Source organism: Limulus polyphemus, unplaced genomic scaffold (genome assembly GCF_000517525.1).
Source record: "Limulus polyphemus unplaced genomic scaffold, Limulus_polyphemus-2.1.2 Scaffold1461, whole genome shotgun sequence".
Classification (NCBI taxonomy): Eukaryota; Metazoa; Arthropoda; class Merostomata; order Xiphosura; family Limulidae; genus Limulus; species Limulus polyphemus.
Window position 1 is genome coordinate 116,430 of NW_013667071.1, and position 16,230 is coordinate 132,659.

The 16,230-nt window shown below is 31.9% G+C and overlaps 1 protein-coding gene across 2 annotated transcripts in view; it reads right to left on the reverse strand.

The window, feature by feature from the left end:
* The window catches only part of LOC106463687 (protein O-GlcNAcase-like), a 38,258-nt gene that overhangs the window by 2,535 nt on the left and 19,493 nt on the right, over positions 1-16,230 (reverse strand). The window contains exons 6-13 of one of the 2 annotated variants that reach the window (XM_013923746.2): positions 13,192-13,290; positions 10,197-10,478; positions 6,776-7,777; positions 5,961-6,014; positions 4,724-4,809; positions 2,640-2,744; positions 2,209-2,300; positions 1,186-1,384 (exon numbers count right to left, since the gene is read on the reverse strand). In XM_013923746.2, the coding sequence (XP_013779200.1) occupies positions 1,186-1,384; positions 2,209-2,300; positions 2,640-2,744; positions 4,724-4,809; positions 5,961-6,014; positions 6,776-7,777; positions 10,197-10,478; positions 13,192-13,290 (1,919 nt within the window). The remainder of the gene's footprint in view (positions 1-1,185; positions 1,385-2,208; positions 2,301-2,639; positions 2,745-4,723; positions 4,810-5,960; positions 6,015-6,775; positions 7,778-10,196; positions 10,479-13,191; positions 13,291-16,230) is intronic. The other variant, XM_013923747.2, reaches the window with a different exon arrangement.

The following is a 16,230-nucleotide window of genomic DNA, read 5'->3' on the forward strand; positions in this document are numbered from 1 at the left end:
TTCAATGAAACCCGAACTTTCTAATTCTGAGAACATTTTATATACACAAGACCTAATGTAAAAACTCATGGTCTAAGCTGACTTTTTTGAAAATCTGTAGCAATTTGGCTCATTTGATTTGAAAATTTGGGGCCAAACTAAGAACTTCTCTAGCTAAGTCAAACGATAAATTACATGAAATTGTGGATGCTCTACAAAACAAATGACTAACACATCATATCAAATTTAAAAGATAAATTTTTTTCTGACAATTTTGTTATTATTACACATTAACTAAAACTTAAATTGTAAAATACCTCTTTTCACTTATTTGTGTTTTCCAATACAGAGGGCTTTTCACTGCACAACTTTACTTTGTCTATATACAGTAGATTTTTCAAATAATCAAACAAGTTTTTCTTGCCAGCACCAGTTACAACAGAATAGTGGTCTGTCATAACTAGCCTACTGAAGGTGCAATCATATATTTACAAGTTCGTTTTTTTTTTCAGTGGATAGACACCTTCAATAATAGTCAGGGCTGGCACACCTTTATTAATATTCAAAGGCAAAAATGGTTGGCAGAATCCACACACTCATTTTTATAAGCATACAAGTGTATAATAACAATGTCTTAGCCATGAATCATATGCCTCATCAATTTTTGGCAAGTGGCCCTTTCGTGTCTCATGATACTAAATTAAGAAAAAGGGACCCTTGATTAGTAAATCGTCAACAAGGCCCCTTGGCAGTAAATGAACAAGAGCCCCTGATAGCAAATAGACAAGAAAAACCCAACAATTATCACAGAAAATATTTAATAATTTTGGTGTGTATATATAATTTTTTAATCTTTGTTTTTTATGGGTATTCTCACAAAATCAATAAAATTTACTGACTTCTGTGTCAGTATAGTATAAGCATTATATACAAATTATAGCTAACAATTACACTGCATCAATGCTTCTATCAATGAGAACACTGCTTTACTAGTCATTTTGTAGCAATTCATTATTTATGTACTGAACTAAATTTGTCAAATTACTATGTCATGCCACTTTAAATTTTGTTAAAAACAGAAAAAAAAAAAACTTTTCAAGACAATGGAAGTGAAAGCACCAGGTATCATGTAAACCATTACAATCTAACTTACAACAAATGACAAGTTATTTATACTCTTAATAAACCTTAACTGAATAAGTCTACCTCAGCAGGAGTTAGCATATTTCCATCTTCCTTCTTTGGTTTTGGGTATTTCCTACACAGCTCTGGAATCCAAGCAATTTCAGTCTTCTTAAGGAATTGTTGAGCATCTAAAGCAGCTAGGGCATAGCCACAAACTCCATCTTCATCTTCTACCACAAAGCAGTATTCTGGACTTATACAAAGGAATGCTCCAACAAGCCTTCATAAAGTATCAATAATGGTAATTAATATTCTAAGATGAAAAAAACACCAGGATAAAATATATGGAGGGTAACTCCAGCTGAAAGTTACTACAAGTATGAACCATGGTGCCACAGGTAAAAGGTTTAGCATCTATATAATTGATCTACAGTAAATCCCTGATTATCCAATAATGCAATACCACCAAAGGTAATTTTTAACTAGCAGATCATGTAACAGTCCTTTCAAAGGAAGGAAATTAATATATTATTAGAACATTACAAGCCCATTCCACTTCATAATTACTGGGTACTTGCAAATATACATGATGACATGGCCTTCGACCTGTGACGGTATGGTTAAAATACTGTTCTTATAATTGCCCTTTACAAACTTGGCATTTCACTGATAAAAAATGTGCAAAAAATTTTAATATTTCAGTTTTAAATACAAAATCTCTCTCAAAACCATACTTCTAATCACCAAGCAATATATAAAAAAAATCTAAGAAAATCACTAGTTTCACACATATATTTTTGCTGTCTACCAAAGTTAATATAAACACCTTTAACAAATACATTTTAAAATATATGAAAAATATTTTAGCAGAACATAACTTGTTAAAAAAGTAAACATACATAAAACAACTTGAAAGAGAAAACCTTGTGAAGCTGAGTTATTAGACACCTGTTATATGAAACAATTTAGCAGATTGTATTCTATTTAACAAAGTTACTTATTATTGTCTAAAAAACAATCACAAAGATATTAGAAACTATTACAGTATTAGAACATTACCTAATTTAACTGTGCTATTAGAAATTACTACATCAATCAACTTACTTCCCACCAATAAGATCAGGAGAATCAGGGAATACATCACTTCCATCCAGCCCATCATCACACGTTTTTCGACACACTTCATAGACAGCTGCCTACCATACATGTAAAAAAAACAATACAACATCAATACAAACTTAAATGCAATTATATTTCAATTATTTTTATTTCATGCATACCTAAAGTGCAATTAGAACCTATAAAAAATTTTAATATTTAATTCTTCTACAATTTAGGTAGCCTGAATTGAATAGTTTTTGTTAAATTTCATTGTAACGACACAGAAAACTATAATAAGAATTTGAAAACCAGTTTAGTAACCCCATAGAAACATCTAGTTCTGAAATACAAACTGGTGTGAAATATATTATGCACCCATCCCCTTAAATAATAGAAAATGTATTCTAATGTAAAACTTTTTTTTTCAAACATACCTCATCGCTTGTCAGATATGGACGTATAGTGTACACTTTGGCACTAGGAGGTTCTGGTGGTTTGTACAAAAACAAGTCTGTAACACTCTCAAGTGGCAGCAATCTCTAAAATTTACAGAAGGAGGTTCAGATATATTAGTACATAAAAAAAAAAAAAATCTTGCATAAACACTGTTTCTCTTAACCCTTTTCATGTTAGCAATCATAAATCCTGTAAAAAAAGAAAAAGCAGAATTTAATATATTTTTCTTACTTCTGGAAAAATGAAAATTATAAAGTTTCAAATATGATAGCCCCCCCCCTCTTCAACATGAATATTTTGATGTACTAGAAAAAATGAGTTATTAAAACCTACACAATTTCACCTTAAAATGAAATTTTTGAATTTCATGCTCCCATGTGATTTACACGGAAGTGCAAATTAATCTCATTCAAAAAATTATGAAAGTTACTGCGAAGCTGTAATAAATTTCTATTAAAACAAAAGTTTCTTTTCAATTAACATTCAATACACAAAACTAAAATGCTTATATACAAGTTTATTTGCTATCTAATGTTCCAAAAAAAGCTTTGTATATTACTTTGTGGTAGTACTAAAACATTTAGGTAATTTTACAATATTGTCAAAAAAATTCTGCAAAACACCGCATGACTTATTTGAATTATTTTGATATCTAAAACACATTAACTAACACAGAATAAAACTACTGTACCTTAAACATACTAAAATTCCTAAAATTTTCCTCTCGTATAATCTCCTTTCAAAGTATAGACTAAAAAATTATAACCATAAAAGTATCCAGTTTAATGTAAAGCTTAACCCTTTCACTATGGCTGGGGCATATATTTCACAGTGCACTGGGAAATATAGATCCCAGTTGCAGTGAAATGGTTAAAAAACAACTGAGTAACTAAAATATGTAATTCCAACAAACACAACACTAGAAAAAATAAAATTATGAACTTCAAAGTAGGCAAAGCAATGCAAACCAACAAGTCTAATATTAAGAAAAAGGGCTTCTGGACAGTGACTTATGAAAGACAAAAGAAATATCAAAAATGTTACTTCTACATACCACCTTCAACTTCACAATGGAACACACCAAAATAAATGTGTAGAATCATGTAATCTTATGATACTTTTTTTTAATGAGAAATGTTAGACCTGTCAGTTTACAATGCTTCAGAAGTGCTACCAGTTGATACCACATATATCCCAGGGTTACATATTAATATTAGTGTATAAAACTTATCTCCTGGATACGTCTAAGAAAGAATAGCCTTAAAACTACCACTGACCAACCAAAACAAAAATGAAATAAACATTAATTCAAATTTGATGGTTCACTACATACACTTCAAATGAAGTTTTCTTACTGTTCAGCCCAACATATATAGACAAAATGTAGATTTCAAATTCTAATTTCACACACACCCCGTATTATAAAAATTGACACTGTACAAGAAAAAAAATAAAACCTGCAGTTGAACATGTCACAAATATTAAGATTAAGTAATCAAAAACAAGTCAGAAAGCGAAATGTTAAAAATAAAACTAACACAATTTCACATTAATGGATGTAACTATGTGTTGTTGATAAACATACTTATATTCTTTAAACTTCATTTAAATTTTTCCACTGTAATTTAAATGCAATGATTTTTGTCTTGAGACATTAAAAACCAATTAACTTAATTTTCTTATTAAAAATAACTATTTACTTACGGTTATTAATGTAAGTGAAAACCTCTATATTTCACAGTACATATCTATATTTATAACCAACACCGCAGATAAACCATCTAGAGGAAAAACACTGGCATATTAAAAAATAGTAACAACAAAAAAGCCTGCTTGATTTTTATCCTTCAAATTGATTACCTTAGGTGCTGCAAAGAACAATGAATATGATTTCTTACATACAAAATTACAATCACAGAACTAAACCAGTATGACACACAAATATTCAAGGGTTGTGTGTTTACATCTGGTATATTTAAGCATGCCTACAAGTATTTAAGCACAAATGATTTAAAAGTCCATGGATGCTGCATCCCCTCCCCCTTTCTGTCAACATACATACTTGTAATTCAGCTGTAAGGCCCCCTCTGAATAACCATGGTTCTTGATCACCACTCATGAATGCTTCTTTATAACCTTTGGAAAACCCTAAAAGTTCAATATAAAAAAATCATTAGTAGTAACAAATTTCATTCCCTACGTTATTCCCTGTGAAAACACACACACACACACACAAACTGTGCATCTGCAGTAAATTTATCAAGTTTTCACCAGAACCAAACTACTGTTTAAAGATGCTTGGCTACTTCATGCTTTAACTACTGCACATGCACAATCACCATAAACAATAGCTAAAATATTGCCAAAAAAGAATGTTATCTTAAACAGCAAAAAGAGGTTTTGTATCACAGGAGTCATGGTTCTTTCCAAAATCCCAATATAACTTTGCATGGAAATTTAACACACTTCTTTGAACAACAAAAAAAAAAAAAAAAGGAATAAAAAAAAGGCCTAAGTTTAAGTTATTTGAAACAAACTTAAATTTTCTTATAAATGTTATTTATTATTTTTCACCAATGTAAAACACCATTTCCTCATATACTTGCTGCACCAAAACATTTCCTCCTGCTAACAAAAATCCTCATTTTCCCTGCCCATATCTATTCTGTCACAAATAGGCATTTTAAATTAACTACACAATTTTCAAATATGTTTATTCAACTGAAGATATTCAGCCCAAACTAAATAATTTGGACAAAAGCAAAAACTACTTATTTAATCTATTTGTGCCAGAATAAAAATGAATGACTAACATTTCATCTCTGCTCATTGGAAATAGTTCTCTTTACATTCTCAAACAAACAAAACAAAAAAAAAAAAAAAAAGATGACAAAACCTCACTGTGAAAAAATAAAGTGAGAAGGTAGTTGATAGCAGACATCTTCTTTAATGTTGTGATCAGTTAAATGTTTCACATTTCCTACATGAGTGCTAAAGTACGTTAGTTATTCGCACATCAACGCAGCGCAACAAGTAGGCTCGATTACTACCTACCAACATAAAACAATTTTAATTTTCTCTTGAGAACTGAAAAGATAAAATTAACAGCCTTCTTCCAAACAGCTGTCAAGTGATGCTTGGTAGCAAATTTTCCCTGCTGGAATCGTCAAAATACATTAGTCTGTCGCAGCTTTTTCTTCACACTGCAATCGCAGCGCAGCATCTACTACCTACCCACAAAAACAAACCATGTTACCAGATTTTTCAAGACTGAAAAGACAAATGTAGTTGATGCATACATGTACATGTTGGAGGAATGAAACCTGGCACTGCTGGGGGTACTCTTCCAAGGGCTACAGACCAAAAAAGAAACAAAAAGATTCATTACTTTCTGTGGTAATAAGTTTTTATTATTGTTTATATATGTATATATATATATATATCAAATTTTTAATCACTAATCAACACTTCTTACTTTAAATATAATCATAAAGAACAAGTCCCCCAAAAAGCTGTCCAAGGCTGCATTTCACTTCAACTGTTTATTAATTGTTGCATTTATTTAAAATTGCTGTAGACTTACTTTCCTCCTAATGCATATGTTAATCTTATATTTCAGATTGAAGAGGTTAAGAATTCATTTATATTCTTAATAAATGCTTTTGCATCAGAATTTTCTTAACAGTTATACAAAGATACAATCAACATTCTTAATGCCCAATATAGCAGTGATATAATTAAACCACTCAATAAGATAGTTTCAGGTTGCCTCCCAAAAAAGCAATTAATCCAATCTTAGATTCGTTAACAAATTAAAAACAAGTGAGAAAATGCAAGAATCGTTTCAGAAGATACAAATGATTTACTTCACTTTTTTGAAACCAGGAAATTAACAAATCTTAAGGTGGAAGTAAACAAAGGTGCATCAAATTTATTTAAACTGTCAAAAATTTGCATTCATTACCTTCAATAACAATTCTTACATTTGCATCTCTTGACAAATCCAAGATTATCAATTACCGATTTGGGAAAAAGCCACTGGTGGTAAGATGTGCCTTTAAGACAGCTTCAAGGTGAAGGTGACATACCATTCCATCTTAATTTAGATACTTACCGAGCCACTTTAGGTAAGAATTCAACAATGAGACCACTCCTTTTATATCCCACAAGTAAGGATAAAGGTCATAAAGGAGTGATCTGTTTGGGATAAATGTAAGTCTCATCAACAGTCTAGATAGATTCTTGGTCATATCATCAAACTTAGCAGCTCGCTGATACCATTCTTCTATTTCAGGAGTTTGTGGTTTATCATGACTCTTCTTTCTGTGTTCAGAAACAATATGTCCATTGGTTTTAAGAAAGAAAAATTCCTGTAGAAGCTGCAACCCATGGCTTCCATGTCCAAATGGTAAATAGAATAGGTCTACTAAGAGAGAGACATCATCCTTGGTTAGCTGCTTAACTTCCTCTTCTTTTCTAGAGTTGCTTATGTCTGTTGATTCTGTTATCATTTCTTCAGTGCCATCCACTGGCTTTCCACTGTCTTTGGTACATACTGTTGAAGTAACAATATTTTCAGGCTCTTGCTTGTCTTTTTCTGTTATCCGCTCCTGCATGCATTCAGAAGATCTAGGAGATGGATTACAGTCCATGGGTTCAAGGATTACATCATTCTTGGTGTCTGCCTGAAGTAATGGAGGTAAGTTTCCAGAAACCAGTGAGTTCATGAGGTCGTTGGTTAAGGGTTGAAAGGCAGAAGGATCTCCTTCAAGTGGATTACTGGGGTTTCCACCAAATGGTACTTGCTGACAAGGAACACTAGTAGTCATAGTTACTCCAACACAAGTATTAATGGTTGGAGTTGGTGGGCAAGGATTCACTAAAGTGGATGGAGGACAAGGTGGGCATGATGGGACAGGAGATGGCAGAAATGGACCAGGCACAACTCTGCCATAAGCATTTTTAGAAACATAAAATTCATTCAGCCACTCTTTTATAGCGACCTTAAGTGCTTGAGATGGATGATAGGTATCAGGAGAAAGGTGAGATGGTACATCTTCAACTGATCCATTTTCATTCTCAGTTTCCAACTTGATATCAGCTGATACAGAATCATCTAAGAATCAAAAGAAATGTTTTTCTATATTTATATTTGTTAGCTTGATCAAATAATCCCACAATAAACAATACTATATACTACAGTGCTTTCCAAACTGTGTTGCAGCAAGTTACTTGGCATGTTGTGAGAGTTTCACCAAATGAAGAACAATTAAGAACATAAAAAAATATATTGCATGTAGCAGCAGGGATGTCATGCAAATCAAAGTAAGTGGCTTAAGGAGTCACAAGTGAAAAAAAGGAAACCCCTGACTTACTAGTTAATAATTTCAGTAATAATGAGATACAGAGCATAAAGCAAGATTGAATTATAAGCAATCTAACCATTTTGTCAATTTCAGGTGAAACAATGGATCAAGTGAGGAGTTAAAAAAGGGTAGCTCATCAAGTTATCTATTCAACTTTCCTCTAAAGAAACTATTCACACCACCATACATTATTACTCTGTTGCAAATGGATTGCAGCTTCCACAGGCACAGTAAAAGAAACAACATTTAACATTTTTACACAAATGGAATATTTATAGTTTTACATTAAAGAAATATTATAATAGACTTGGTGAGACATTAAATCTTAACATTTAACAACACTACACTTAAGGTCAATACTGATTCACATGCTGATTTTTCTCTGCAGTTTTATTCCCATGATACACAATTCTTGTTAATAAAATATGCAATATTAACAAGTATGGCCAACTGCAAGCAAGACAAAACTATCAATAAAACAATGTTTAGATAATGTATTTAAATAACTAAACTGTTTCTTTTAAACCCAAAAAATATTCATTTATCAAAACATAACACCTACCCCCATAGGTACCTTTTTGTGTGTGCTGTATATGATGTACATCTTACAAAAATTCAGTGAACGTATAGAGTAGCCACAGTTAGTGGGTTAATTAAAACTATTACTTTTTCATGGTATACCAATAAATATACCATAAAAATGTAGCTAATAATTCATATTTTAATATTATATAAGTTAAGTTCGTACTTTTACAAGGCAATATTAAAATAAAATCTAGAATTTCTCCTGGTGTGAGAATTGTGACATTTGCTCTCTAGGCAATCCCTCTTCTCACATTTATTTACCACTCCTACCAGAAGTATGAAATTTAAAGTAAATTACTCGTTATAATGTTGTCACCACCCAGGCAAAGTATAATTTTCATAGTTTTCTATGTTATTTAGTTACATAGCCATGAAATAGACAACCAGAGCCCTCTTGCCACACTCACCTGTCAAATTGTCTCTTTCAGAAATTGCCAACAGTTCTCTCCAACATTCAATATTATATTATTTATAACCAACACAAAGCCAAGGTTTTCATCTATAAAATGATGTATTATGTTTATTTTCTGTAAAGAGAATTGACAATTTCTCTTTCAGTTCAAGCTTGATTCCCACAGCTTAGATGAATTTTTAATGGCTCTTTATTTCCTTTTTGCATGTTATTATTCTGTGTTCTTTGGTGCATTTTTTAACTAAATAAAAAAATATTTAGTGCAGCAGTACCCTTAATATAAAAAAGTAAGGTTAAGTGTCATTGACAGGTGACAACAAAAAGAAAGATCCAGATAAGTACTTTTTTCTTGTTTTTCACTTGTATTCATTATTTATTATTATAAAAGTAACTCAAATGTAAAAATAGGAAACTTGTATTAGTTAAGGTTAGATTAGGTGAAATAAATAATAAATGTTCGAGGTACGTTCATGAGTAGCTCATGCATATTGTAATTTGATAGTTTAAAATGAGCTGCACGTCCACCAAGTGATTTACAACTTATAATGACTGGAATAGTAGTAAGACAAGGTTCAAAGGGCAATAAAACAATAAAATATAAGTGTGAAGAGATGTACACTGTTATGAGTTTAAAGCTATTTAGGATAACAAATGTAGTTTCATATTACAATTTGAAGTGATTCTAAAAAGACAAAAAAAAGTATTTTAGATTTATTTTTTTATTTTCATTCTTGGTGGTTATGAAGACAGTCAAGCTGACCAACCTCGTATAAAGTTATGGTCGAGAAAATAACAGGAAATATAGTTTTACTGGGAAAAAAAAAGTTTGAAATTTATTTAGGTTTAAGAGATTACACAAATAATATTTGAGACGAAGAAAAGCGATCAAACTAGTATACAGAAGCTAGTGTGTGTGTGTGTGCATGCGTGCGTGAATATACACACACACATACATACTCCCTTAATTATTTTTTTTTTTGTGTACAATGTAATGTTAATTGAAGTCTGCCAAATTTTGTGGCGATACACAAAGTGTATCAAAAGTTATAGTATGGAAACTATCATGTTTACAAGGTCGGTTGAATTAACCGACCTTGTAGCAAAAGAGTTACATGAACATGGATAACTCAGTGATTAAAGGACACAGATGGTAATTTCTAATTTATACTCACTTGTTGATAGCTCTCTTTTTCCATCCTGATTACATTTACTCCACATAGCTAAAGTCTGAATGGGAATAAAGTTTGTTTCATATTCACAATTAGGATTTGTCAATACTCCATGAAGATTTGGAATAAGATCAGTTGACCGACCACTATAGGGGCCAAGAAAAACTCTCTTCTGGTCATAATCATTTGCATGAAGATTATCCCATATTATTGGTGGTCTCTTCAGCACTTCTGACAACTCCAAGATTGATTCAATGCTGATTACTTTTGAAATGACTTTTGGTCCTATAGGCATACAAAGAAAATTATTTTAGTGTATATTACTCTAAATAAACGTTTAAGCATAATTCTAGAAATCAATATTTCCTTATTTTTTATTTAGGACTGCATGAACATACATAATGTTCAGAACAAGTTTGGATGTCAATACTGCAAATTAACTTAAAAATACAATTCTCATCTATTTCTGTAACTTTAGTCAGAAAATAGTACATCAAATGATGATAAAACAATTTTTATCTGTAGCACCTGTTGGGGGTGGGGGGTGAAATGCGTACTATCACTTTTTTGTTCGTTTTACATACTGCAATCATAGCTCATATTGGTGTCTGCCAACAAACTATGTAGAATTATAAAAATTACACATTTTTCCAGCATATAGAGCCAGTATGAACCGAGTTGTGATTTTTTGTATTGAATTCACATGCTTGTAACTCGTACAGATATATTCACAATTGAGCATTCAAATCACACACACCTCACAGCTAAATATCAATGAGACATGGACATTTTAGTTTCAAAAATTATAAAAACTTGATGATCATTTGTAACAAAACTTTTATACCTCTCTTAAAGAATGAACAGTGTTCTTAGAAATAAGTTTCTAGATAATTAAAGATGAAGGAATATTTTTACTGTTTTTGGAAATGTTTTTTTTTTTATATTTTTTTATTATTATTATTATTATGTTACTGTATTATACAATTTTCCTTTGAAAGGTATAGAAATATTTCTTGACAATAAGAAGTCAAGAGAAGATATTTTAGGTTGGTGAGCACACAGGCCTATAGTGTTGAGTGATGATGTTCCATTGTACACGATTAATCACAGAGGTTTGTGTGTTTATATTATGTAATTGCTTTAGTGCACAAAAAATGTATGGAAATCAAATCACAACGATAAAATGTTAATAATTATAAAACAAATTAACCCTTTCAAGACTGGTCACAGGTGAAATGCCATGTCATCTTGTTTAACCCTTTCAAGACTGGTCACAGGTGAAATGCCATGTCATCTTGTTTAACCCTTTCAAGACTGGTCACAGGTGAAATGCCATGTCATCTTGTTTGTTGACTTGCATTCAAAATTTTATTGAACTAATATTTCACGAATTTATGTCGGTAACTTTGATGTAAAATTTTGGACTATAATTCAAATTTTAGTATTATATATTACTCAGTTTCTTAATTTAAAAGCAAATATTAAAAAACACAGATAAACATCAAAGTTTGTGTGTCACGTGGTACGTTGAAAAGAGCACTAGCTCAAATTAGATGTTTGTGAAGTCAAAACATTAAGTATATAGTTTTCAGAAACTCAAATTACCAATAGTGACAAGCTAGATTATAAAATAAGAACCTATCTTTTTTATTTGCAAAGATATCGCTCATGCACTGAATTAAACACAGCGGCCCACCTCTTTCCATTTTTGTAAACACTCCCCTTTTATACACTCACTTCTATATGTGACATGAATAACCAATTGAAAGCTTATAATGTCCCCCTAGTTCAGGTGTTAGGATGCTATCTCATTACTAAACTTCATAAATTATAATGGAATTCTATGGTATCGATATAGTAACTTATGATTTTTTTTGGTTATTTAAAATGTATATATAAAACCTAAAAAAAATTTTCTTTTCACATCCTCCGTGTGGGAAATTTCATAAGGCTTTGCAATGTATGATAAGCAACAAATGATTGCAAAGGTCATAACTAGAAGAGACAATTGTTTGCTTTACTTCTTTATTTACTGTTCTATGTTTTAAGAAAAACAAGTTTAAGAACATATTTGTAAATAGTATTAATGTATATAAATATATAATCTATAATAATTGATATGTGCCTATATTTTACAAAATATTAGTCCACTAAAAAAAAGCCAAGACAGGTCACTTTGCAAAGGCCAGTTTTATATTATTGGATACTGTATCACGAGTGCACATGCATCATGTCATTGTAACTTCTGTACTGTTAGCCAGGCATGGCTGAAAGGTCAAAATAATAAATATATATAAATGTATAATGTTACGAGATTTAAGCTATTTAGACTAAACACTTGTGTTTTCGTGTTATAATTTGTAGTCACTCTAGAACAAAAAAAAAGCATTTTAAAATTATTTCCTAATTTTTTTATGGTGGTTACAAGGCTGGTCAATTTGACAGATCCCATAGAGTTAAGAGTAGAGAAAATAACAGAAAAAATTTAAAGTTTTACTGAAAACAAGTTTGAAATGTATATAGGTTTTATCTCAAATATAATTTTTTTTGAGACAAACAAGTTTTTTTAGTTATAACATAAAATTCACTTCGCACTTGGACTGCAAACAAAACAGACTCAATATTTTTACAAACAAATTTATGATAAAAATACTCCATTAAAAATGTTTTTTTGTTTTGTTTTTTATGTAGGAAAGACTTGTAATCTTTACTAAAAGACTACAAAATTTTATAATGATACACTTACTGCATTATGAGTTATAGTATAAATATATATAACTTGTGTATGCTATACAGAGTCCATCACAAAAGGATTAATATGGGACTGAACTATTGAAAAGCCAATATAATTAATACAGACTAACAATACTCAATTTGTTTTAAGTAAAGTTGCTTGTACTGCTTTTGGTATTATTATATTTTTTAGTCTTGTAATTGTAAAAAGAATGGCTGTCACAACAGCCAAAACTTATGCTTGTATAAAGAATATATACTATACCTGTCCACAGTATATGAATCCCTGGCATTAGCTTACTGCCAATGGTGTTAAGGTACTCTGAATTTCGTACATCAGGAACAGCTCTAGAGGCACTATATTCTGTAATGGAAAGGTAAATCCAAATGTAACCTAACAATTAGATTCACAATACTAGCTTTGAATGTCAACTTGATTCATAAATAACAAAAGCTCAGCTTACATAATACTGTTGAGGAGGAGAAAGCTGATACTGCTCTAAACAATGAAAAGACATTTTCCTGATAAGACAGTAAAGTAATACAGAAGAGCACAACAATCACTGTTAAAGTAAAAACAAGAGAGAAAAAACTAAAATATTTAATCAATTTTCATAATTTTGAGACTACAAGTACAGTTCAAAATGAATACCTCAGGATGATTGAAAGTTCTTCTAATAACTCACCAAAACCTACTCTACCAAATTACAATTGCATTTTAATAATCTGAATTTTAAAGGTCAGTGTATTAATTACCATATTTTACGGCATACAAGAAACTTTTTTCCTGAAAAAAGCCCCTAAAAACCAACTTGTCTAATATGTGAAGTTAAAGAAAATGCATATCTCAGTTTTGCCCCCATAAGTTAATTTCTACCTATTGATCCCCCATATTACTGTAGATTAAAATATAAAAATTAATCTACACAAAAATATATGATCAAGCCTATAATTAATTAAAAAATTTATAAAAGATAATGATAATAATCCAAGATGATTAGCATCAGCATAGCTAAGCAGTTTACCTGGTTCTTCACTGCTAAGCAAGCAGTAAGTGTTTCTGAATTTTCATGAACACTTCTCTATTAAAGTTCCTATTTGCAACAGGCAACAGTTCTTAAACTACTCGCATGTAAAAGACACCCTGGCTTTTTTTTTTCCTTCTGCTACACCAGGCCAGTACAGTTTATTCACTGGGGACAATGATATCCACAAAGAACACCAATGAAAATATGCTTGTCATTTGAAAAATAAGCTTGTTTTTTTCTTGTTATGCAAATTTGATTGAATATGTTGCATGTATGATATTTTCATTGAAATAAGTTTTCTGGCTATGCTAATTTCATGTTTTATGTTTGACATTATTTGGAGTAAACATTAAATGCTATATAGGTGCATTTTATATGCTGTAAACTCTCTAGAATCATCTACATAGCTTTAGTGGTTTCACATTTCTAAGGTCACAACAACACTGATTTCTGTTTGTTTACACATTCTTCTATGCCACTTTCACACCTACAAAGATATCTGACACATACACATGCATGTGTGTGTGTAAAACTAGGATAAACAGGTTTAACACTATATAAAATACTGGTACTCCTACCAAGTTTGGTGAAAATTTAGTAGAAGTAGTATTCAATAAATTTTAAGTTTACAGACACACAAACAGGATAAAGTCCAAGAAAAACAGTTCTTTAACAATATTTATAACTATAAAAATCCAAGTTTTCATTTGGGAGTTTCTAAATACACTACTTTGATGCCAAAATCGATATTCTAGTAAAGAAGTCTTTATATCAAATCATTAACATGACAATGCTATACATAGTACACAAACTATATGCAATTGCCCAACTTTTTATAATTGTTTAACAATTTCTACTAGTGACCACCAGGTGTAGGAACATATTTACTCATTGGGGATTTAAAACTACACCAGGAACATGACAGTGTTATTGTGATCCTCAAAATTATAAACTAATCAGGGGTAATGTAGTTTCATTTTTTCTTTAAATGTACGAGTATTGCTGGAACTTGATGAAAACTGTAACAAGCTCATATTTCTGTTCTGTATGCAATATAATATCTAAAGTGATCATCTGGTTGGTTGGTTGTTTGTTTGGTGCTTTATGGCACAAAGCAACGAGGCTATCTGAGCCAAACAACCGGTAAAAACAGTGATAGTAAATTAGAATAAAATGTAAAAAATAGAGCAAATTAAAACCAAAATATGTCGATAAAAGATTTGTATACAATTAAAAAGACCTATAGTGTGTAAAAAATTAAAAATACAATTTAGTCAGACAGTGTCACCGTTACCAATGACACTGTCCAACGTCAGGTGTAAACTCTTAGAAAATGAGTGACTAAAATGGTGCCGCTGCTCACGATCGTAACGATGGCACAACAGTAAAATGTGGGCTATCGTGACTTGAGTGTCACAATGGCTACACACTGGTGGGTCAATACTGGATAAAAGAAAACGATGGGTTAAAAAACTGTGGCCAATGCGTAGCCTTGCCAAGACAACTTCCGATCCTTAAGGAAGCAAGACGGCCAAAGACCAACAGAAGGTTTGATCTGGAAAAGCTTATGACGTTGTTCACCCCAAGTCGATTGCCAACTGGCATGAAGCCGTGCCATGAAGACAGAACCGTAGTCCATGTACGGGACAGGCACGGCCGTGACGGCACCAGATCAGACGGACTTAGCTGCAGTGTCAATGAGCTCATTCCCGTGAATACCAACGTGGCCAGGTATCCAGTAAAACTGGATGGAAGTAGAAGATAGAGAAAATTGGGACAGTCGGTGTTGAATATTGACGAGAACAGGGTGAGAACTAACGTTAGGCAATTCCAGGGCCAGTAGAGAGCTAAGAGAATCAGTGTAAATAGTACAATTATTGTACTGCATAGCTTCTACATGATCTAGGGCAAGAGAAATAGCATATAACTCGGCAGTGAACAGAGTCACCCAATTTCGAACCATCCGTGTAAATAGGAAGAGAAGCATGGCTCAGAAGATGTTCAGCAAAAAGAAAATGGTACTTCCAGTCGGGAGTATCCGCCTTCCTCAGATGACTCAAGGAAAAGTCACAGGAAGGGATGGTAATAAGCCACGGTGGAGTGGGCTGATCACTGGGGACAGCAATGTCATCCAATGCCAGACCCAATTCAGCCAGTAGTGCCCGGACACGAAGGCCAAACGGAGGAATAGCAGACCATCTGTTCTGAAAGAGTATTGCCCACCGAGGAAGAAAGACACAATCCCAGGTGGGATGCAGCGGTAAGGATTGAAGCTT